The sequence below is a fragment of the Trifolium pratense genome, linkage group LG6, assembly GCF_020283565.1.
Source record: "Trifolium pratense cultivar HEN17-A07 linkage group LG6, ARS_RC_1.1, whole genome shotgun sequence".
NCBI lineage: Eukaryota > Viridiplantae > Streptophyta > Magnoliopsida > Fabales > Fabaceae > Trifolium > Trifolium pratense.
Window position 1 is genome coordinate 4,917,052 of NC_060064.1, and position 26,247 is coordinate 4,943,298.

Genomic DNA, 26,247 nt, shown 5'->3' on the forward strand with positions numbered 1-26,247 from the left:
TCAAACTTCTGACTGAAATATGAATTATTAGGGCCTTCCCTTGAGAACCAAATGATTAAATCTTGTATGGAATTGTATGCTTTAGTAAGTAAAGCACAAAAAACTTATTTGGATAAAAACTACAAGGTAATGTTCTTGTAAAAAAAAATAAAAAAAATACAAGCAACGTGGGTATTGACACAAATTAAAGCAAGTAAAAAACTAAAATGACTTTCGCATAACAAGGTTGTCAACTATGTTGTCCCAAATGATTGTCAAAAATATCATTTCTCAATCAAAATTAACCACTTTTTAAGACAATTTAACTGGAACAGGATCAATTTTTTGACTATCAACAGGTTCTTAGATTATGTTGTGAACTATGTTTTCCCAAATTTTAGGTTTTTACACACTCGCTTAGAGGTAAAAGTGAAAAGAAATTCTCGCTCTAATAGAACAAAAATCAGAGTAAAGATGTGTCAGGCTAATCTTGAGTCTTGACCAGAAAGAAAAAAAGATGTGAGAGGCTAATAACTTAAAAAAATCTTATTGAATATACACCATTATTACCGTTCAAAACCTTTTATAAAGGATATATTACAAAAAGAATGCTGCTCTCACTAATGTACAACTTATTGTGCTAAACACTTCTTTTCCTAGAAATATGATTTATGAACACTACAACAAACAGAAACGGACAGAAAACTCTATCAGAAAAGGCCTGTCCTCCAAATGTTACGTCACCCACAAATGTTATGCCGACCTCCCAGCTGCTGTCCAAGACATAACATTATATTGGTCTCTCCATGACCGCAACCATAAGTCTGTTAAATGACAGCACACGGCAAGGCAGGCAACCATTCACAACAAACGATAACTGATTAGAACTGCACTGCATATAGTATACGTATTCTGCTTCCCACGTACAGATATAGAGAAAAAGATGGACCGGAGGTGCGTTTAGTTCAGTGCATAATGAACTCGTTCGAGAAGCTGAACAACTTGATTGACAGAAAATTGGGGTAGGAGTAGCTTCAAACTTGGTTTTACCACGTCAGGTGGTTCCGAATACAAAATGTTATTTTGCTGCATATTTGTCAGCTCCAGAAACTGAGTCAACATATCCCCGTCAAGTATCTTGGGTGCCCCAACCTTATATAAAATACATGTCAGCAAAATGAACGACATGATGCAATATCATTTACTCAACCAATGTGCATTTCTGAACAACGAATTCAATTAAAAAAAGAAGAAAAAAAAATGAAAATGAATTATCATAAGATAAATAAAACATGACCTTCCCCTCCTGAAATGCTTTCAGAATATTTTCAGAAAAGTTCAAGAGAAAAATATTAAACTTGTAATCATATTCCATTTACAATATGAAAAATATGCAAGGAAGTAAGATATTGAAGTTGGGTAAAAGCGTGTGAAGAATAGGAAAGAAAATAGGAACAGCTTCCATAAAATGAACTAAGAGTTAAAGTAGAATTTCAAAATTAGCACAAATTTTACTCAACTAATATAAATTAGAGGTAGAGAGATGCCAAGCTGTAGGGGTAACATATCAACAATAGTATCCTTGTAATCAAGTAATTACTAATTAAAGTAGTGAAAACTTTTATGAAATACTTTTATTTAGAAAATAATATCAGTAATGAAAAGCATTGAATGTCAAATTTAGACTAAATTCATTTCATAGTTCTTACTGGATTTTCCCGGCTGCGAAACTCATTGTGATCATTTCCAAGAACAGGTGCAGTCAAATGATGGACAGCAAGTCTTGCTTGCACAGCTTCTAAGAGCTCATATTCCTCTCTAAAAAACAAAAAAAATGGTTCAATCAACAAACATGACAAAACTCAAAGCCTAAACAATAGGACCGGGGCATTACTCTAGCACTTAACACAATATATATGTCAAGCGCACACAACGTCTAATATGATTAGGGTTTTTATATTAGGTGTAACCCATCCTTACAAAACTGGTTTATAAGGTGAGGACTACATCCACTTATAAGCATATGTTCAGGCCATATCGCATCTAATGTAAAACTCTTAACCCCGACGCTCAAGACTAAACAACAGAAGCATGAACCGAGTGGGCCCAATAGCGGAAGCCTGATAGTGGCCCAACATATCTTTGATAGACACTGGTACCACCTTAGAAGCATGGTAGATGGATAGATGTCATACCTTGTTTTAGTTTTTTTTTTTATATAAAAAAATCGCTCAATTGAGATGCATGTATAGATTTTCATTCTCAATTTAGATATTTTTTAAATGATGTTCATATTTTATTTAATTATAACATATGTGTATGTATTTGTGTGATGTCCTATGCTATGCTTTTGACATTAGCGGTGTTGATGCGTCCGTGTCAGAGTTCATGATAGCTAGTAGATATCAAATCTATGAAAATACAATACTATTTGGTCTTAAGCAGCAAGATTCCAGGCAATGGCTAAACTGCACCTGACAACTATTCACCTTGATATTTTTATTGTTGCGGTCAAAATTAATTAGTACCTTGATAAAGGGATGAAGATCATTATGCTTCCTAACAGTGTACTAACAATAATAGTATTTTGTAGCGAGTCAACATTTGTCTTGGGGCCAATGCCACCTGACAACACATCATCAGCTGGAAGTCTGTATGAATATGAGCCCTGCAATACAAAGCAGAAATTACATTACCAAAAAAAATCTGAAATTACGCAGAAGCATATAGGGAGGGAAGGGGGAGGAATGATTACAAATTGGAAAGTTACGGGATAAAACATTACTAAATTCACGAGCACTAATGAATAGTGCAAAAACGTATTGATGCCCCAAAAGGTAAGAAGCTAATCCAAAGTATATATTACATAACACCCAATACACTGTGCCAAAACACACTTGGACAGAGTTTTTGTGAAACAGGGAAGGGCACTTCAGTTTTTGGAGAAACAGTGCAACTCCTCACACCAATAAATAAAACATGTATCATTCATAAGGAGTGAGATGCTGCATCAAGAAAGGTATTGGTCTGTCTTTGCAGGAGATGAAGGACATGGCAACATTTTCGAAAGAGTTTGACTCATTTATACTATGTTTTGAATAAAAGAGTCCTTAAAGCCTTTTTCTTGGCAACAATTTCAGTATTCCATACCAAGTGGCTGTCTCTATAGCATCGTTCCCACTACAGCAGCATCAGAAAGCCAAGGAACATTCACCTTCGGTTGTATAAATCACATAAAAAACAACATTAAGCTGAAAGAATAAAAAACACCAAACATTTTCTTCATTTGACACTGTCAAATTTGTGATTTCTAAATGTCTAAGTCTGACCACACTCACCTGTATTTAAAATAGCATATAGAATAAATACAACAAATGCTAGTTGATGTGATTTTCTAGTTCAAATCCTAATCTTTGATTTTAATTCTAATAATAAATATATGGATTTGATCCTTCGATTCCAACAGATACTTTAAGAAAGTCGTGTACCAGAAACATGCTCCTGCACAACTCGCAGTCGCACAAATCATGATAACTATTATTTAATATTTAATAAATAAGTAAGTAATATCTCCCTCTGTAGCAAATCTATCGCTTGCAGATTAATTTACATTACTGTGGCGATTGGGTTGAGTAGACTGCATTCTACAATTGCTGCTGCTTTCAAATCAATTTTTTATAAAGACATGATGACATTTGAATGCAAATTAATAACTATTATTCCAGGAAACTTAAAGAATATACCTTTTGGATGCTCATAGCTACCTCAGCCATGAAATAAGCACAGCTTAGTCTCAAATTACATTCAGTACTTGCATTGCTTGATGCTGGTGACCAATAATAAAATATGGTTAGCATTTTGTTTTCATGAATAATAATAATAATAAACTAATTGCTTTACGCATGCCAATAGCAACATAGGCTTTAAAAAATTTATACACGGCCAATATAAAGATATTTTGCTTCCATAAAGAGGTACAAACTGCACAATTTCCTCCAAATATGAAAGGTCGACGGCACTCAAGCTGTGAAAAAAGCTAGCAACATATACAAACTACAAGATCTTCCATATATTCGCCAATAAAACTGTAGTTTAACACCAGTAACTAGGATGACCATTCTGTATAGCATGAGCAGGAAAATATTTAACAAAACTGGTTTGATGTTTTTCTCTAGACACCCAGAAATTCGTCCATGAATATTTTGGTTTTTGGCACAAAATGAGACAGTTATATCAATGGTCCCAGAGAAAATAAAATTCCAAAGACGCCCAGTAACCCATGGATTAGAAAGTGGCTGATAAAAATCAAATTATATGAGTCTAGTTTTACATGAGCACTAACTGCAGCTAACAGAGGATTATTCAGTTAGTGCCTCTGAAGCATGGATACTCCAAATTTCATGTCATACTCGAACCAGGTACACTTGCGATACTCGTGGATGAGTACCGAATACTTAAATTAATTGTCACTTTAGCAAATTGCACAGGAATTAAGAAAGGTGGTTAATGTTGTACGGGAAAGAGAAATTGAGTTAGTTTACAAAATTACCCTTCAGTAATGGTACAGAAATGAGAAATTAAAAGAATTGGAAAGAATTTTGTCAAAAAAAAAAAAGAATTGGAAAGAGAGTAATAAATAGTAAACGGTATAATAAGGAAATTAACATTAATATTTGATTCATATTGTAAAACGACATATAAAATGAGATTTTTTTTTTTTGCTAGAATGAATGGCATGTATTATGGGACAGAGGGAGTGAATTAGGAAAAATATTTCCCAACATATTTGAGTTAATTTTTTTGGGTTAATATAAATTTTTTAGTTAGATGTTATTCTTATTTGTGATTTATATCTAGCGTAACTGTTGTTGAGGCAAAATCCACTTTTGATGTTTTAAAGATTACAAACATCTTTAATTATATTTTAAATGATTCTGATCATTTTGTTATCTAACAAGTGCTTTTGAGTGGCATAAGATTAAATAGATTCTAACAAACCACTTGCAAAGTAAAAATCCTGCAAAGCTGTTTCAAGACCATTCTAAGAACATTCTTAGCAGACAGACTGCAGTTTTGACAATAAGCACGTTTTGGAATAAGTGCTTTCTGGTTTTTCAAGTCAACTAAGAACAAAACAAATAAGCACTTTACAATGGACTTATGGACCAAATCACTACAGGAGATAATCTCTTTTGGGATCAACAACATGTGATGGAATTTAAGTATATGCTTTCCTAGTCACATATCATGAAGAAAACCATGAGCTTGATCAATTGTGGTATTGACCAACCAATGAATACATCTGATATAATATCATGGACCAATCACAAAGGAACAACCAGATTTAAACTATGAGTTGTATTGTACTTATGCAAAAGTACACAAGTGGAACATTCTTCAATGTGGTGTCATAAGTACAATTTTGTCTTATATACTTTGTACAACTCCAGCTGGTTTTATTCTCAAGCTAAGGCTACTACTGATCAGCCCTTAGAGCTATTTAACAGCTGCACACCACAAAGAAGAAAGGATGAAGGTTCATCTTATTTGCTGGTGCAATCAAGACTGTTTCAAGACTGATGCAAGACTGATCCTGCACACAGTTTTTTCAAAACCATTCCCAACTGTCATAAGTCCTTTTCTGAGCATCCAAACGGCTATATCTGATACATGACAGTGGAAGGAAGTAAGAAACAACTCATATGTACTTGGTAACAGCTCACACATATTTGGATCTTATGGATCAAAGCCAAAAGGAAATCAAGACTGTTCCAAGACTGAACAGAGAATCTGCACATTATGCAGAAGTTGTCTGCTGCATATAGAGCACTGAGTAACAGCTCTATTTTGCCCTCTAACTGATATACTTGAAGGCCAAGCTTCAACCTCAAGCAAGCATCTATAAAAGGCAATCAAGTCCAAGGGAAAGAGCAAGAGTTTTCAAGCAATTCAAGTGATATAAATCTCATTCAATCTCTTTAGCTCAAAGTCCTTTTTAAGTCACTCTTTTGTAAATCTGAGTACAAACCTCTTTAGAGTGATTCCATCTAAGCTTCTCTTTTATAGTGAGTCTGAAATTAAGCTTAGAAACAAATCATCTATATTGTAATTGCTCAAGTCAATACGTGACTATTGATTGAGTGTTGATTGGTCAAGTTGACTAGGAAAGTTCAAAGCTCTAGGAGCTTTGGTAAGTTGTTGATCTTAGGTCAAGATCAAGGTGAATGTGTAAGTCTTGGATCTGTAACATTTAAGTGATTCTAGTGGACAAACTCACAGGTGGTGGGGACTGGACGTAACCCAAAGATTAGGGGTGAACCAGGATAACTCTTTGTGTTTATCTTCTTTCCCTTAAACTTTTATTTTCTGCATCTGTTTTTACACAGCACAGATCATTCTTAGAACGATCTCACTAAGCACAAAATTAATTTTATTACTAACCATTTATTTTGTGACTTAAGTTTAATTTTAAAAAGGTTCACAATTCAAACCCCCCCTTCCTTGTGAAAAAACTTTGCTACTTCAATTGGCATCAGAGCTCTGCCTCTAAAGGTTGAGCATCTAACAAGTGCTTAGAGGAAAAAGATTCAGGAAGGAAGTATGTCAAAACCTGCAAAGTTTATTTCAGAAGGTGGATCATCAACTAGGCCACCACTATTTGAAGGGAATGACTACTACTATTGGAAAGACAAAATGGAGCTGTTCCTAAGATCACAAGACAATTACATGTGGTCAGTGGTTGAAAATGGAGAATACACACCTTTGGCAAAAGACTCCATCACTCCAAAGCCTCAAGCTGAATGGACAACCACTGAAGCAGATAGGGTACTCTTAAATACTAAAGCTCAATTATTTATTAAAAGTGCTTTGTGCAGGGAAGAATATGATAGAATCATGCAATGCAAAAATGCTAAAGAAATGTGGGAAACTCTCAAAACTCACCATGAAGGAACCAGTCGTGTCAAGGAGACAAGAATTGATATTGGTGTAAGAAAGTTTGAGTTATTTGAGATGAAAGAAGATGAATCCATTGATCAGATGTATGGACGATTCACCATCATCATAAATGAACTCAACTCTCTTGGAAAAACATATACCACACATGAAAGAGTAAGGAAGGTACTAAGATGTCTACCTAAAGAATGGAGGCATATAGTAACAGCCATCACAGAGTCAAAAACTCTCTCTGAAGTTAAAATGGAGGACTTAATTGGTTCTCTTAAAGCTCATGAAGCAATACTTCAAGAGGATAAATCTCCAAAGAAAAAGATGATTGCTTTGGACTCTCAAACAAAAGAATGTCTTCAGCAGAAAGAAATTCTTTTCAGCAAAGACTTGCTTGATGAAGATAATGAAGAAGAATTTGCTCTACTCTCAAGGAGAATTCAAAGACTCATGATGAGAAGAAATCAAATGAGAAGAACATTTCCAAATAAAAGAAATAGTGCAAAATCTGAAGTTGACATGAGCAAAATTCAATGCTATGAATGCAATCAATTTGGACACTACAAAAGTGATTGTCCAAAACTCAAAAAACCTTTTGCAAAGAAATCAATGATGGCAACCTGGGATGAATTAGATGAACTCCCAGAAGAAGAAGAAGAACAAGAAGCAAACGTATGCCTTATGACAAGATCAGAAACACAAGAGGTAAATGCTGAAACTTGTTCTTCTTGTCAAAAAACTGAACATCTGTTTGATAATTTATTTTATGATAGCTTAAGTCTAAATAAAAAATACGATCAGCTTCAGGAAGAAGTAACCAAAATTTCCAAAGAAAAGGATGAATATAAAACTGAAAATGAGACATTAAAAGTGATAATCAAAAACATGGAAATTGCTCATAAAAGAAAATTAGAAGAACTTAGAGAAAATCAGAAGGAACGAATTAACCCCAACATACAAACAGAAAATAGAATACTAAAGGAAAATATTTCAAAACTTGAAAATGACATAACCAAATTTGTAAAGTCTACTAAAACCTTTGAAAATATTCTAGGATCCCAAAAATGCAGTTCTAGCAAAACAGGCCTAGGTTTTGAAAATCAAAAATTATACAAGAAACTTTTTGTTCCAAATAAACCTATATACAAATGTTCATACTGTCATAAGGAAGGACATCTTGAACCCTTTTGTTTTAGAAAATCTAGACAACAAAATTATCATAGGAAATATTTTTTAGAACGTTCTCAGAACAATCTTAAAAAATCAACCTTTAAACAAACATATAGGAATTCTTCTTACCAACATAAGAAGAATCATTATAACACTAACCATCAAGGACCCAGAAGAATATGGGTACCTAAAAACATGCTAAAAATAAATGCAGGAATGTCTTCTCACAGTCAAGAAGAAGCCATGGTACTTGGACAGTGGTTGCTCCAGACATATGACTGGAGATAGACAAAGCTTTCTTTCCTTTGAAAAGAAAGAAGGAGGATCAGTTACTTTTGGCAATAATGAGACAGCTACCATCAAAGGTAAAGGTACAATTGGTAAGATAAACTCTGCTAAAATTGAAAATGTCCATTATGTAGAAGGTCTTAAACATAACTTAATAAGCATTAGTCAATTATGTGACAATGGTTTTGAAGTTATATTTAAACCTGATACATGTGAAATCAAACACTCATCTTCTGACAAAATTCTTTTCAATGGATCAAGAAAGAAAAATGTTTATATCTTATACTTAGATGAACTCCCTGATGAATCATGCTTTGTGTCTCTTGAAAAAGACAAGTGGATTTGGCACAAAAGGGCAGGACATATAAGTATGAAAACCATTTCAAAACTTTCTAAACTTGATCTAGTAAGAGGATTACCAAAGATAAGCTTTGATAATGATAAGTTATGTGAATCATGTGCAAGAGGAAAACAGGTAAAAAGTAGTTTTAAACTAAAAGAATTTATTTCAACCAAAAGACCTCTTGAACTACTTCACATAGACTTGTTTGGACCAGTCAGAACCACAAGTCTTGGAGGTAAGAATTATGGTTTTGTTATTATAGTTGATTATTCCAAATTTACATGGGTGTTATTTTTAAAACATAAAGATGACTCTTTTGAAGCTTTCAAAAATTTTTGCTTAAAAGTTCAAAATGAAAGAGAAACAAAAATTATCTCCATAAGAAGTGATCATGGAGGTGAATTTGAAAATTCTTTGTTTGAAACATTTTTTAATGAAAATGGTATCTCTCATAATTTTTCTTGTCCTAGAACTCCACAACAAAATGGAGTTGTAGAAAGAAAAAATAGAACTTTACAGGAAATGGCAAGAACTATGATAAATGAATCAAATGTGGAAAAGTATTTTTGGGCTGAAGCCATAAACACTGCTTGCTATATTTTGAATAGAGTAACTATTAGGAAAATTTTGAATAAAACACCTTATGAAATCTGGAAGAACAAAAAACCTAACATATCATATTTTCATATCTTTGGTTGTTACTGTTACATTCTTAACATTAGAGATAATCTGGGAAAGTTTGATTCAAAATCAGACAAAGGAATATTCTTAGGATATTCTTTAACCTCTAAAGCATATAGAATCTATAACTTAAGAATTCAAACCATAGAAGAAAGTATGCATGTAAAATTTGATGAGTTTGAAGAACAAACAACCATAATTGCTGATGAGGAAGAAGAAACTACAAATCAGAAAAAGAAAACTGATGAACTAGAAGAATCCTCACAAGCTCCTCCAAGAACATGGAAAATGGTAAATTATCATCCACAAGATCAAATCATTGGAAGTACAGCAGATGGTGTAAGAACAAGAAGAGCTGCTCAAAACAAAGAAAACAATTTAGCTATGATTTCTCAAATTGAACCAAAATCCATAAATGAAGCAATCATAGATGAATCATGGATTGAAGCCATGAAAGAAGAGCTTCTGCAATTTGAGAGAAATGAAGTTTGGAAGCTAGTACCTAAACCTCAAGAGAATTCAATCATTGGTACTAAATGGGTTTTTAGGAATAAACTTGATGAAGAAGGAAAAGTTATAAGAAACAAGGCAAGGCTTGTGGCTCAAGGATATAATCAACAAGAAGGTATTGACTATGATGAAACTTTTGCACCAGTGGCCAGGTTAGAAGCAATTAGAATACTACTTGCATATGCATCTCATAAATGTTTAAAACTTTTTCAAATGGATGTCAAAAGTGCTTTTCTAAATGGATTTTTAAATGAAGAAGTCTATGTTCATCAACCACCTGGTTTTATTGACCAACATAGACCAGATCATGTTTTTAAGCTAACTAAAGCTCTTTATGGGCTTAAGCAAGCTCCAAGAGCTTGGTATGAAAGATTAAGCACATTCCTTTTAAACAATGGTTTTTCTAGAGGAAAAATAGATACCACTCTTTTTAGAAAGGAAAACAAAAAGGATTTGTTAGTAGTTCAAGTTTATGTTGATGATATCATCTTTGGAGCTACAAATGAAACAATGTGTGAAGAATTCTCAACCCTCATGCAAAGTGAATTTGAGATGAGTATGATGGGAGAACTTAGATTCTTTTTGGGTCTTCAAATCAAACAACTTGAAGAAGGAATCTTTATAAGTCAAGAAAAATATGTCAAAGATCTCCTCAAAAAGTTTAAGATGAATGAGGCTAAAATTATGCCTACACCAATGCATCCATCAACTAGTCTAGACAAAGATGAAAAAGGAAAGGATGTATCTGAAAAGGAATATAGAGGTATGATTGGATCACTCCTTTATTTGACTGCAAGCAGACCAGACATTGTCTTCTCAGTAGGATTATGTGCAAGGTTTCAATCATCTCCAAAAGAATCACATCTCACTGCTGTCAAGAGAATTTTTAGATACTTGGTGGGAACACCAGACACTGGTCTGTGGTACAAAAAGGGTTCACATTTTGATCTCATAGCATATTGTGATGTTGACTATGCTGGGGATAAATTGGAAAGAAAAAGCACAAGTGGAGCATGTCAATTTCTTGGAGAAGCACTTGTAAGTTGGTGTTGCAGAAAACAAAATACCATAGCACTTTCAACAACTGAAGCAGAATATGTGTCTGCTGCAAATTGTTGCTCTCAAGTGATTTGGATCAAAAACCAACTTGAAGACTTCTCATTAAGGTACACAAATATTAAAATTTTATGTGATAATACTAGTGCTATCAATTTATCAAAAAAACCCTATTCAGCATTCAAGATCAAAACATATTGAAATAAAACACCATTTCATTAGAGATCATGTTAATAAAAAGGAAGTTGAATTAACCTTTGTTGATACTGAAAACCAGTTAGCTGACATTTTTACTAAACCTTTGGTTGAAGAACGTTTCAATTTCATTAAAGAAAAATTAAAAATTACGAAATGTCCTATCTGAAGAACAGTCTTAGAACGTTCTTTGTTTTAGGTCTAAAAACACTTGCTCACCTTTAATATTTAAGTATTTGAAGGTAATAAACTTATGAAAACCGGTTGTACTCCCTACTCCTCTCTTAGCATTCTCAAGACAGTTTCTCTCCCTCTTATCTTCTCTCCTTAAAATCACTTTGTAACCGTTACTTCTTCACTCATCCATCTCCTTCAAAAATTTCGCAATGGCTAGAACCAAGAACACCGGTCGTGTCCCTGCTCCCATTCCTCCACCAACTACTGAAACTGAATCACCATCACTACCACCTGTTCCACCACCTTCTCCAATCTCTGAAACCATCTCTGAACGATTCACAACTGCTCCCAACTCTGATACGGAAATTAACCAACAAAATCAAGCAAATCCCTCAGTGGAATTAGGAAACACTGAGAAGATTATTGCTGAAACAATCATGAAACTCTCTCAGGAAGATGTGTCAAAATCAATTCCTCAATCCTCTAATACTGTTCCAAAACCCTTCATCGTTTACACAAAATCCAAATCCAAATCAACCAAAATTCCTCAAGTAAGAAGATCAGCTAGACTGTTATCTGGTAGTGGAACTAAGAAACCTGTCATAGACAACACCATTTATGAAGTAAATGATAGTGACTCTGAAGAATTGGAAACCACCTCTCTCACTCGTCACACCAAACCCTTATCCCAAATTGTTGAACCTTCAAAATCAACTCAAACCACCAAAGCTGCTCCTGTCAAAACAAGAACTCCAAGCAAAGCTTTCCTTGATCATTTGGAGAAGTATGTTGCTGAAAAGGGAAAAACATCAAGCTCTGAAGAAGAAGAAGCTGAGAAGAACTCAGTTGATGATGGAGAAAAAGGGAAATCTCCAGAATTTGAAGAACCAACTCTAACTCAACTGCTACCCAAGAACATGGTAATCCCTCTTATTCACTACTCTGAAAGAGAAGATTTTGATTTATTCTGGAATGGGAAACCTGTCCCTAGCTGTAGGTATTATGACTTTGCAAACCTAGCTAGTGGGGGTATTGATGTGATGAAGCTTACCGAATCACAGGGTTGGACTCACCTGTTTAGAATGAGAGAAACTGTATACCCTAGAGTAGTTCAAGCTTTCTATTTCAATGCCAAAGTTGATCCTGAGAATGATCTAATTAAGTCAACCCTTAGGAATGTTGAAATCAAACTAACCCCTGAGATCTTAGGAAAGTATCTCAATCTACCCATTGATGGAGCCAAGTTGATTGGAGACACTTGGTACTCTGAAGCTCAAGTTAAAAAGGAGGATTTAATTCAGGAGATGTTTGTTGCTGAAGGTACAAAATTACCTCAACCACCTGCTTCTTACCTAAAGACTGAATACAAGGTGCTATTCAATATGGTCCAAAACCATATCTTTCCAAGAATAGGTACACGAGAGAAAGTTTATGATGGAGATTTAATGGTTATGCATCATCTGGGAACTGGGAAAAAGCTGAACCTACCCTATGTTATCATTCACAACATGATAGAGGCTGCATCCTCTGGTTCTAAGAAAATCACTCTACCCTATGGAATGCATCTGACTAAGGTTTTTAGAGAATGCAAGGTAGAGCTCAAGAAGGAAAAGAGTTTTAACAACTCTAAAGTGTTTGATTTGAAAAACTTATCTCACATGAAGAAAGCAGCTGATGAACCTACTGTAGGTGAGAAAAGAAAGAGAGAAGTTTTTGAAGCTGACAAAAATTTAACTGCTACTGGTATTGTAGAACAGTCTGAGAACGTTCTCAACCTTGCTTCCTCTGCAAATCACAGCTTGGAACCTACTCCAACAATTTCTGTTCCTTTTGTTAATCTTGATGTCTCACTTGGCTTTGACTCAAGCTTTGGATTAAGCAACCAACCCACTCTTTCCCAAAATGCTGCACAGGTTCTTGAAGGATTGACCACCAATCCGAGGTTCACCAACAAAGCCCTATTCTCTCCACCATTCTATGATTCTCAATCCAGCTCTGATTTTCTTAAAAGCCTGCTTAAAATTCCAAGTCCTGAACCTCCCCAACTTCAAATTCCCTTGTACTCTGCTGGTAATTCATTACCCTCCTTTCCACCACACTTTGGCTCACTAAAATCCTTTTGCTCCTCTGGTCAAAACATTGAAGATTCTGCTCCACATGCTGATAATCCTGCTGCTGCTGGTCCTAGCACCAGACCTAAAAGAACCAAAATGGAAAAGGATGTTTCCAAAACCAAAAGAGAAACCACCAAGATTTTGGAAGCTATGATGCAGCAGAACAATCTGCTTATGCATATCATGCTTGAACAACAAAACTATCGCACCTGGCTCTGTGACCATGTTTGTCCTCTTCTCAATATTCCTCATCCTCCAGCTCATCCTCCTCCACACATTCCTGAATTCCCTCAGCCAGAGAATGATCCATCCTCTGATGCTTCCAGCCCTACTGTGTCTCCTTAAGAAACTTTGCAATCCCTCCACTTTTTGTGATGACAAAAGGGGGAGAAAAGAAGAAGAAGCTTGTTTCAAGAATGCTAGGATTTTTAAATATTTGTAATGCTTATGTATTGTGTTTGTTTTGTGTACTGTGTTTATATTTTGAAAACTTTTGATGACTAGATATTGTAGGAAGTTTTAATCTTAGGATAGAACTTCTAGCATTATGTAATCTAAGTCTTAGGTGTTTGTTTCTTGTTGTTCTGAATCATCTTTTGGTCCTAATCCTGCTGAACACATGATTTGTAATGCTTATTTGAAGTTTAAATGATTAAGGATGTGTTATGATTCAAGAACTTTTATCTAGCTCAATTTTATCTTGATAATTTGAAATTGAATGCATAAATTGAGGGGGAGCTTTTTGATAAAAACACTAGTACATTTATCATTTGATTAAATCAGAAATCATTGTTAAAATCTAAATTAAAGAAGTTTGTCATCATCAAAAAGGGGGAGATTGTTGAGGCAAAATCCACTTTTGATGTTTTAAAGATTACAAACATCTTTAATTATATTTTAAATGATTCTGATCATTTTGTTATCTAACAAGTGCTTTTGAGTGGCATAAGATTAAATAGATTCTAACAAACCACTTGCAAAGTAAAAATCCTGCAAAGCTGTTTCAAGACCATTCTAAGAACATTCTTAGCAGACAGACTGCAGTTTTGACAATAAGCACGTTTTGGAATAAGTGCTTTCTGGTTTTTCAAGTCAACTAAGAACAAAACAAATAAGCACTTTACAATGGACTTATGGACCAAATCACTACAGGAGATAATCTCTTTTGGGATCAACAACATGTGATGGAATTTAAGTATATGCTTTCCTAGTCACATATCATGAAGAAAACCATGAGCTTGATCAATTGTGGTATTGACCAACCAATGAATACATCTGATATAATATCATGGACCAATCACAAAGGAACAACCAGATTTAAACTATGAGTTGTATTGTACTTATGCAAAAGTACACAAGTGGAACATTCTTCAATGTGGTGTCATAAGAAGTACAATTTTGTCTTATATACTTTGTACAACTCCAGCTGGTTTTATTCTCAAGCTAAGGCTACTACTGATCAGCCCTTAGAGCTATTTAACAGCTGCACACCACAAAGAAGAAAGGATGAAGGTTCATCTTATTTGCTGGTGCAATCAAGACTGTTTCAAGACTGATGCAAGACTGATCCTGCACACAGTTTTTTCAAAACCATTCCCAACTGTCATAAGTCCTTTTCTGAGCATCCAAACGGCTATATCTGATACATGACAGTGGAAGGAAGTAAGAAACAACTCATATGTACTTGGTAACAGCTCACACATATTTGGATCTTATGGATCAAAGCCAAAAGGAAATCAAGACTGTTCCAAGACTGAACAGAGAATCTGCACATTATGCAGAAGTTGTCTGCTGCATATAGAGCACTGAGTAACAGCTCTATTTTGCCCTCTAACTGATATACTTGAAGGCCAAGCTTCAACCTCAAGCAAGCATCTATAAAAGGCAATCAAGTCCAAGGGAAAGAGCAAGAGTTTTCAAGCAATTCAAGTGATATAAATCTCATTCAATCTCTTTAGCTCAAAGTCCTTTTTAAGTCACTCTTTTGTAAATCTGAGTACAAACCTCTTTAGAGTGATTCCATCTAAGCTTCTCTTTTATAGTGAGTCTGAAATTAAGCTTAGAAACAAATCATCTATATTGTAATTGCTCAAGTCAATACGTGACTATTGATTGAGTGTTGATTGGTCAAGTTGACTAGGAAAGTTCAAAGCTCTAGGAGCTTTGGTAAGTTGTTGATCTTAGGTCAAGATCAAGGTGAATGTGTAAGTCTTGGATCTGTAACATTTAAGTGATTCTAGTGGACAAACTCACAGGTGGTGGGGACTGGACGTAACCCAAAGATTAGGGGTGAACCAGGATAACTCTTTGTGTTTATCTTCTTTCCCTTAAACTTTTATTTTCTGCATCTGTTTTTACACAGCACAGATCATTCTTAGAACGATCTCACTAAGCACAAAATTAATTTTATTACTAACCATTTATTTTGTGACTTAAGTTTAATTTTAAAAAGGTTCACAATTCAAACCCCCCCTTCCTTGTGAAAAAACTTTGCTACTTCAACTGTACCATAGTTTTTTTAAATTTTATACTAGCATAACCACACCATAGTTTTTTGGAAAATCTCGTAGTCAGTATATGCCTGTATCCGTGCAACATAGGCTACAAAGTTTTGCGACTAACAGTTATGGCAGTTACCAGTGTGTCTATGAACAGCAGAGATGGAGTCATTTGTAACATATTAACATTTCACAGTCAGGTGATGAAATTAATTCTATTCTCTCTATCTCTGAAATTCAACAAGGGTTACCTTCCAAATGATCTGAACTTAAAACAGCTATGCCTCCTTTACGATCTGAAACAATAGCTGTATTATCATCCATGAGAATGCAATCAGCAACCAACCTTATTGATCGGTCACCACAAAATTGCTCCAATTTTCTTGCTTCCTAACATAGAAGATACAAATAAAACAACTTCAGCATTGGCATTTCATATAAACAATAACAAAGTATCAATACAAGAGGACCGTGATCTTGATGTGTCAAGCATGATGATCATAAAATAATTTTCAACCAAAAAGAAATAAACTTGTAGCCAAGCCCATGAGAGAAAAGGCACAAAAAATATAGAACTTTATTCCAAGGATACACTATACAGAATTGCTCTCCAATCTTTACGTGTACCTTTTTTTTAATTATTAGTTAAAATTTGGATAAAACAATAGAGACAGCCATCACAACACACCTCATGGTAAGAAAAGAAAAGGATACCATCACGATTATCACCAACTGCAATTCTACTAAAATATGCAGTCAAAGATCTTATCGCGAAACGCGTCCTTGCCACAGCATACTTTTTCACTTTTTGTGGAGTGTCATTTGGGAAACCACATACATAGAACTGAATAAGAAGAAAATAATTGAATGAGATGGGTATAGCCAAATGAAAACACAGAACTTTTTTATGTGGAGAAAGAAAATTGAGAAAGGGATGGATGGCGAGGAAGTAAAATGAATAGAAAAATGCAAGAGCTTTGCAACTTACAGCATTGCCAGCAGATGCCAAAAAATAGCGATCAAGATAAGGACAGATCGCATGTACAATTCCCGGCCATGTAGTTGCAGAAACTAATCGGAACTGCCAAATTTCATTTTCATCAAGTTTGATGCCATCAGAGCTATTATCATCAGGGCTGCTGCCAAGGCTGCTACCAAGGCTACTGCTTGATAGCTGTTCAGGAACATGCCCAACAATTTCATTGAACTGTGAAGTTTTTTGAGATGATGACCCTGCTTTCGAACAGAAGGTCATGGAACCACTATCTGAATTTTGCACGTGATCAATGCAAAGAACAAGAAGCCGGCCCTTGGCACTGCCAATGAAGCATACTATTAGAATATGGTAATTAATGTGAAATGTATAAATTTCCAAAATCATAACTATGGGCAAGTGCAACTGTAAGAACATACTGATTTGTTTTTCCATCATATTCCAAATTATCATGCCTAAACTAGTGATGTTAATACAAAGTTTATATTAGAGGCCAAACAGCTTCCTACCTACATGCATTTATTAATAAATTAATTGTTGACAAAAATTAGTTTGAAATTATAATTTTTTTCAAACAATGACAGTTGCTATGTAATGTAACAAACAAGCAGCGCATGTCATATACTATACCACATTGTGTAAATTCTAAGTACCCTTTTGTTTGAATCGGTCAGGAACGCAGAATGCCTATTCAGAAGTATAGACTGCCGTTTCCAAGAAAATATACAATGAGACTTTCATGAGAGAAAAAACAGAGGTTTTGAATATGAGGCCATGTGTTGGCAGGTGAAAGCCATGTGCCGAAACTCGTTGTTACTGATTTTTATAGAAAACTTACTTTGGAAATTGAGTATCTTTATTCTTTAGCATACAGATAATGCATTATTGCATACTTGTCAGACTCAAAGCAGTCTGTGATGCATGAGCCAAACTCTTCTTTTGGTGAGTATATATACGGGAATGGATTCTCTCTATTGGAATTCTCTCAATTTTTTCATTTGCAACATCTCCACCATTAAACTCAATCTCCTTTTTCTTTATAAGTTTATCTCTCTTTATCTCTCTCATGTTTGATGGTTGAGATTTTACAGTTGAAAAAAATTGAGAATTCCAATGGCGAGAATCCACTCCCATGCATATACACTCCTTTAAAAGGAACTTGCAAGAAGCCCACAAGCAGTTTAGCTCATTTTAAGGCATGAAAGTCGTATGCAACTCCGACTTCAAAAAGAGGAGCAACTCCCATCATTTGGCTTGTGATATACAAGGGAAGTAAAATGAGCACAAAATCTTGATACCATACCTCTCAGCTTCACCACTGGGGATTACAGGTGGACCAGAATACAGACTAGTTCCAACCACAAGCACCTGCTCACTTCCAAACCTAATTAATTCCATGGATGTTGCTGTTTCTCCAAGTTCTAGTCTAAAAGATGATAGTACTGACCCGCTTAGGGGATCCACACAACATATGTCAGACAAACATGCACCAATACTCAGTTCAGTCCTCATCACAAGTAACATCCGACTTTCTTTATGATAAAGGACCTTTCGTGGAGTGCCCATTAAATTAATCTTCTTCATATTAAGTCTCTTGCTGTAGACCATCTCCACCTAAAGTATCGAGTGATAAATATACAGCAAGTCAAGATAGCAACACATACAACATAAAATCAGGAATGAAAACAGTGGTTGTTTCTTGGTGAGGAATAAAGTTTGAGTGGAAATAATTCAGTCTTATCACCGAAAATTATGTTATGCCCAGCATCTCATATTTAAACAATTGACAGTAATCACAGTGGGACTTTTAATATGCATTTAAATTGGCAGTATAAAATCATCTTCAATGCACTATAAGTTAAAAGAGAAAGAACAACCAAAGAAATAGTGGAATAAAGCAATGTGACAGCAATGATACTGTAATATGATTTCTTACCAGATGCAAACTGTTTTCGGCAACAAATAATATTCCTTTTGGACAGTCAATAGAGCAAACAGGAGTTACATGTGAAGATGGTTGAAATGAGATAGAAGTATAGGAAATGCTGTGTCTTGCACTATGCAATAACCAAGGCCTATCACTCAGTGCAATTATATCAGCATCAAGTGTGTCATCCAGGGGCACCAAGAAAACTGGAGTGATGCCAATGCGACGAATGGCAATCAATTGAAGCAGGCAAGGATGGTTATTTCTCATGTTGAAAGCCATGGTCATTGAATTTACCAAATTTATAGAGGATAAAGCAGTGTCCACCACATTTATTGATGATGAATGAGACGGTTCTGTTGGCCACTCAAAGCGAAGGAGCATTCCATTCCTCAATCCAGCAAGAACATAATACTTATCAACAAATACGAGTCGTACATCTTGAGGTATGCAAAAACTTTTAGCAATCCCCATTGTACTTTTTAATGAAATTGTTCCGCAAGCAACTACTGTGACTCCACCATCCGGATCAAAAGACCAAATTTCCACAGAAGGCCTATGGGTGCCAATAACAAATGTTTTATTGATGTCCACGGCACTTACAGAAGAAGCAATGGAACTATTATTTTCTGAAATGGATGAATTTGATTGTTTTTTCCCATACTTTTGTCTAGGGATGGAAATGCATGATAATTCGTTCTGCAGTTCCAAATGTTGCATTTCATATATTTCATATTGATAAGCTGAAAGCATTCTAACCCCAAGGATAAACAAAAAACATGGGTTAGAGGTTGACACAACTATGAAATTATGGCCAACTGCCCCTAAACTAATATTCAGATTTTCTGGGGACCAAGATGTGCAAATAGGAGAGGACAGAGGGATACCTTCAGAATGACCATCCTTAGTAGGCAAACAAAGCTTAACAGTAGATTGGTAGATCTGAACAAGCAAACCGTCACTTACAAGGCCACATGCCAAAGTACAGACATTAGGTTGGAAACCAACAGAATCAGTCACATCCGTAAAACTTAATCCAACTGACAATATTCTGGTCTCCCCAAGAAATGATAGAACTAGAAAAGAATGAAATGAATCTGAAATTTTCATTCGAACAGTCCAAGTACCAGCTACCCCTTCATAAGTAGAAGGGGTTCTATGTAGCTTTTCTACATTGATTCCACTTCGAATAATCCTTAATGACCCCTCAGGTGTCACACCACAGCAAGCATACATTTGGTCATTCTTCTCTTCATGATAATCCCCAGATGCCACATCGAATATTGGTGCAATGTTTTGAATAAGATTTGTAGAAAACAGCCTTCCATCTTTCAATTTCAGGACCACGCTGTCCCCCATTTCTACAATTGATGCTAGATATCCACCCTTAACCCACAAAAGTTCTTTACACGGTACACCTTTATAGAGACACTCGGAGAGGCTGAATTTAGGGCCATCGGAGTCCAAAAAAACTTCAATCATAAAAAATTCTCCAGTGTCTACACTAAAAATCATCCTAGGAACTTCACAATTTTCAGGTTCCCAACTCCAAGAGCATATGTACTTGGGACCAGAATTAGTTCCACCATTATCACTGTCTATGCACATAGGATCATAATCACTAAGCTGCAACAAAGCACAGGCAGCAACACTAAAGCCTTCATCATCAAGATCCTGTAATTTACAAGAGTCGTCCACATATGCCTGCTCTTCTACTACATTGGATAAAATGTTCAAGCAAGTCCTAGAGACACATAATGGATTGTGAGGATCTCTAAAGTCCATTAATAGAACATCACCAGCCCTGAATAGAAATGCAAGTCCCGGAGAGTTGGGAACTTCAGCAATGTTATGTGCTAGAGGTCCGGCTTCAACATACTGAGAAATAACAGAGATTGTATGTGCTTTAACATTCCATTCCAACAAAAGCAATTCATTTAGAACAGCTCCCCTCCTGTACGACAAAGAAAATGCATTTATATCAGTAAGCATGCATTACAGCAAATACAACAGAAAGAAAAACTAATTTCATTTAGAGCTATTCACAAGACTTGAATAAACTCTTGACAATGGCCAAACAAATTAGTCACCATACTTATTTAGAATAATAGCTAATACAGGATTATGCTCCTTGCTTGGTTGTCGGGAATCTAGTGAAATAAAGCACATACTCCAAATAGTACCACTTATACTGGTTTTCTGCATGGTTCTGGCAGCACTTGCACTCCCTTCACTTTCAGAGGGATATATTATTCTCTGGAATTTAGCAGAAAATATTACATGATTATATTTTGTCAGACAACAGAATGAATTTATCAAAAGTGACAAAAAATAGAAAATACAAAAATGAGAATTGTACATAGTTTACACTTCTACAGGTGTATGGCATCATTAAAAAAAATGAAAGGTTGGTCAAGGAAACCAAGACATTAGATCCTTCCAATCTTTTTGAAGTTCATAAAAAATATTAGCTGAAACATAAAGATAGTCAAACAAGTTTGTCCTATATTTATGTCTAGTTGCCTATCAGATCACCTATACCACCAGAAAACTATCCTATATATAAATTTTTCCAACACGCACAACCAAGTGCAGCTTCTCTAAAATACAGAATGGTACGTAGTTTTGACCTCATCGATGATATCACTCCCAATCATTGACGTTGACATAGAAAACAAAGCCAGCCGATCTTCATATGCACTTGCAGCAATAAAACAACCACTGCAGAAAGAGAACCAGAGGTGTTAGTATTTAGTAGGATTTTAGCATGCACTGAATGCGAAGATTAAGTTCTTTGGGGACAGAAGCACAGCTAGAGAGAAGAAAAACTCTAACTCGCACACAGTTTACTGTAGCAGTGGATTGGCACGAGATTAACTTCTAGTGTACAAAAATTTCTTTAACTTTTTAAAAATAAAGCTTTTGATGTAAAAAGTAACATGATCATATAGTTGGAAATTAAAAAAGTACAACTCAATACTATAGTTTAAAGTACATACAAGACTAAGTACATTTTGATCCTAACGATCCTAAATAGAAAACCATCTGAGTATACCCTAGGTATCTTAAAAAACATTAGACAGTGTGACAGGTGGATATTTTAAAAGCGGCAGCTTGATTTAAGTGTTAATTTCAGTCATTGGTAGGTGTTTAGTGGTATGAGGATTGAGCTTTAAGTGTTGAATGACAACACCTTCTATCACTCTTTGACTATAGTGAATTTATCTGCTTAGCCCATGGAAGTGGGCGTACAGCTTATACAAAACCATGTTAAATTTGAGCCTATGTCTATTCACTCTATCCTCGGTTTATTAAGTGAGACTGAGGTATCCGTATAGCTCCCTCTCTTGAGCTTAATGTGTACTTTATCACATCACCTTGGACTTTTTTGTAGAAAAAGAAAATAAACATTTTTAGAGATGAAAGAATAGAACGAAAATGTGTTTCCAATAAACTTATACTTATCAATGAGCACCATACAGTATATACCAATAGAAGAGTGCTAGAAACACTCTCTTTTCAACACATTCTCTAACATTCACTCTCTAATTGGTTGAAACAGATGTGGGTCTCACCACTTTATGTGGGACCTATTTCCAAAGTGAGGGACCCACATTGATTTCGACCAATTAGAGAGTGAGTATTAGAGAGTGTTGAAAAGAGTGTTCCTAGCACTCCTCATACCAATAAGAAGCAAATATGCTATTCTATTACCCTTAAATGTGATTTTAAAGTTGATAGAGAGAAGCCAAGAAGGAAGGGGATAAAATATGAACATTGGTCCTTATCTCAGTCCCCACCAATACAATATGAGCCTAAGCCATGAGCCCAAAGCCACAAGTGATCATTGTTTGTAGACATCAGGATATCTTATCAGCCCTATGACCAGTTTATTATCGGCCAAAGCAACACTCCATGCTGCAAAGCCCTAGAATTTCCCAAGCATGGTTATGGGGATAATATATCATAGCCAGATAAAATATTGGAGAAAAGGTGAACAAATTCAGGGGGAAAATCATAGACCAATTACTGGGGATACACTATTATTCGCAATATAAAAAGAAACTAATACTGGCAGCAAGACACACAACTAAAGGACAAAAAGAAAGATGATATATATGCCAATATGCCATCGAATAAAACTTTGGACTAGAAAAGAGATCACCTGGAATCAACTGCCAGCATTCTTCCTGGAAAATCCCTTATGTTTCCAGGATTAGATAGCTGAACGTGTGTTATTGGAAAAAACCTACGACAATGCATAAAAAAATTAGAAAGCTTAATAGCAATATAGAGCTTACTTATTTCTAAAAACATGTAGTTCGCGATTTGTGATAACAGTTTATCATACTATAATAATGATATATTGATGAACCAAACTGAAAATACACCCTAAATAATATGCGGTACTAATCCAACAAAAAAGAGAAAGACAGTGAAAAAAGTGAACCTGTTCATTTCATTGCAAAATGTGAGCAATGACAACTTTCCGGAATCAGACAAAGCAACCAAGAGGTCTTTACCTTGAGTCTACCAAACAGAGGGGAAAAAGGCACTCAATAAATTCAATCTTGTCAAATGAAAAACACAAGCAAAAATAACTAATATTTTATAAGGAAATGCTAGCTCTGTTGAGAAATTACTATCTGATTGATGAACATTTTTTTGCTTGAATAAAAAGAAACATAAGATCGACACACAAGAGGTGCTATAAATTAAAGTTTGTGCCTGACATGAAACACTATACACACAAAGTTAACATAATCTTTACCATCCAATTTCAATTATGTTATATAATGATTGTGCTACAAATGTCTATTTTTTCTTTCATCGTTTTTTTTTTCGTTTGTCCATCACTCCATTCACTATAGTATCGATGTATCATGTATGTACTAAGAGGTCACTTTCACCTTGTTAACTCCTCCACCTCTAACAAAAAATTTGTTACATAATTATAACATATCAATCTATCTATATTCTAATGGAAGTATTTTGCTAATTAATCATACATGCTAGAATTTCACATGGTTTTAATTGAATAAAGGTTTGAGAGAGATATTCGAGCAGCAATATTACAATTTTATATTGGTGAAACCACACCGTTACCACAATTGATGTCGCATTGCACAACTAGAAAAAGTTGAAAATTGACAAAATAAAAAATGAACTTTGTGGTTTCAGTTTGGTGTAGGGTTCCGTTACTCAACCTTTAAGTAAATTCACCTTTTCCTACTATGCTCCAACACATCTGGAGCTTCATTTTTGCTTGAAAGAGATTCAAGCATATGTTTTGCTTAAATATGGCTGATAGATTTTTGTAGAAATTTTTCTTTCCTAAATTTTATACTATGAACTAACTACCCTCGTCATTTTTCCGAAAACTACACCCTACCAGTGGCAATTACGTTGAGCCAACATATAAAAACCAATCAAATTTTATTTATCGCGCCGGCACACACCTGTGGACGACGGGCACGAAATTTGTCATTCCAGGGCAATACAGCAAGATCTTTAATGATACCAAAAACAGGCTGATCACAAACAGTTTGTACATTCCCATCCTCATCAATGACCACCAACTCTATAGATGTTTCCTGAAATTTAATCACAACACAAACTCTATTAACAGTTAAAACTAAATAAGCATTTCAGTTGAATTACAGTAACTTAATACATTTTTTGACAAATATGGAATAAAATTAATAAAAAAATAAAATAATAGGGTTAAGGTTCGAAAAAAGAATGAAAAGGGGAAAACCTTGCCGAAAACGACGTCGTTTGAGGAAGGGGAACGAAGATGAGCGTAGAGGACCTGGAGAACAGCGCTAGGTCTGAGAACGGACTTGGAGAGATAATAGCGAGAAGAAGAAGATGATGATGAAGAAGGAGCTGACTTGATAGAAGAACATTCTTCTTCGAAAACCGCCATTTTGAAGATTTGAAGGTTTTAGAGTTCGCGATGAATTTGATTGAGGTTTGAAATAGTAACGTTCATTGAAAATGATGATGAAGATGAATAGTGGTTACAAGTTACAATACAAAGTGTATTGAAGTTGAAAGCAGAGAGAAAGAAAGTTGGGGGAAGGGAAGAGAAGAGAAGAGAAAGAATCTAGAAACACAAGACGGTGGTTTATATATAAAGATTGATATTGATGATGCGTATTCTTGTTGTTTTTAGTCTATTTTCTCCATTTTTTTATTTATTTTTATAGATTTTCTCTATGATAAATAACGGTGAGTTTTACCAACAATTAAGCAATCAAGAGTTTGATTTTTGATTCATGCTTGTGAAAGAAAAAAAATTCAGTTTGACGTGGAGAATCAACTTTGCATTACGTGCCTCACAGCTCCGACGAGGTTATTTATCGCTAATAACGATGGAAACTTTGCATCAAATTATGAAAAATAAATTGTATTAGCTATGTTTTAAATTATAAATCATTTCAATTATTTCACACAAATTAAGAAATATAATTATTTTTATATGGAAAATAAAATTTTGAGTTATTTTATAAAAGTATCTTTCATTAATAGAAAGATAAATTAAAAAATTAAAATAAAAGAGATTAATAAATAATTAAGGGTATAGTATGTAATAGTTGATGGTTAGTTGATATTGTAAAGTGACTTATAATTTAGGACAAATAATTTTTCCAAATCGACCTACAACTCTCTATTTGGCAATGCTAAAATTTGAGATTATGACTTCCCACTTATATTTTATAGTTGATGGTTAGTATGTATCTTATTTTTACTAGCTTATAACTTATTTGGATAAGCTAATTCAATTAGCTTATATAGGAGTTTATTATTATTTTTTCATTACAATTTTACATTTATCATTTTACTTGAAAAAAATTAAATATACATTTTTTATATCATTTTATATTCATAAGTTAGTTCTACTAACATTACAAAATATACTACAAATTCAATCGAGTAAGAGTTCTTTATTTTTGTCTTTACACCTAGGATAAAAGTGATTTTAATTTTAAAAATTCATAGGTTTTTAATGTTTTCAAAATCTTAAAAAAATAGTAGTTTAATTTATTTTTTACCAAGAATTTAATTTGATTTTAAATATATATAGTTTGTTTTTTTATAAGCAAATGATATTACAAGGGAGTACAAGGGGTACTCAAACCCTTACGACAAAGATCAAGTAATTCAAGAGTTATGGCTACAAGTCATCGAATCTAAACACCAAGTAGGGAAAGGAATACAAGCTTTACGACCAAACCGACGGGAGAACCATAATCAAGAAGTAAGCTTAATTTCCTCCAAAAAGCGCTGACGCATCCGGAATGCCACCGTTGAAAATAACATTGTTTCGAACTTTCCATAAATTTCAAGTGGTTGCCAACCAAACC

The 26,247-nt window shown here is 34.7% G+C and overlaps 1 protein-coding gene across 3 annotated transcripts; it reads right to left on the bottom strand.

Moving 5' to 3' along the window:
* Window positions 1–483: 483 nt before the first annotated feature.
* LOC123888575 (splicing factor 3B subunit 3) lies at window positions 484–25,138 on the bottom strand. 3 transcript variants are annotated; one of them, XM_045937648.1, is made up of 15 exons: window positions 24,636–25,138; window positions 24,337–24,471; window positions 23,328–23,407; window positions 23,043–23,126; window positions 21,508–21,598; window positions 20,973–21,133; window positions 18,887–20,831; window positions 18,254–18,564; window positions 16,945–17,272; window positions 16,645–16,800; window positions 16,208–16,346; window positions 3,723–3,805; window positions 2,508–2,647; window positions 1,689–1,797; window positions 484–1,131 (listed from the first exon to the last, which is right to left on the bottom strand). In XM_045937648.1, the coding sequence occupies exons 1-15, from the start codon at window positions 24,804–24,806 to the stop codon at window positions 940–942; spliced, it is 4,125 nt and encodes a 1,374-aa protein (XP_045793604.1). In that variant the 5' UTR covers window positions 24,807–25,138; the 3' UTR covers window positions 484–939. The 3 variants fall into 3 exon arrangements, 2 of the variants coding, with proteins under 2 accessions (XP_045793604.1, XP_045793605.1); XM_045937649.1 differs by lacking the exons at window positions 24,337–24,471; window positions 24,636–25,138 and having other exon boundaries at window positions 23,043–23,125; window positions 23,326–23,352; XR_006802206.1 differs by lacking the exons at window positions 484–1,131; window positions 1,689–1,797; window positions 2,508–2,647 and having other exon boundaries at window positions 16,671–16,800; window positions 24,636–24,995.
* Between the last annotated feature and the right edge of the window lie 1,109 nt (window positions 25,139–26,247).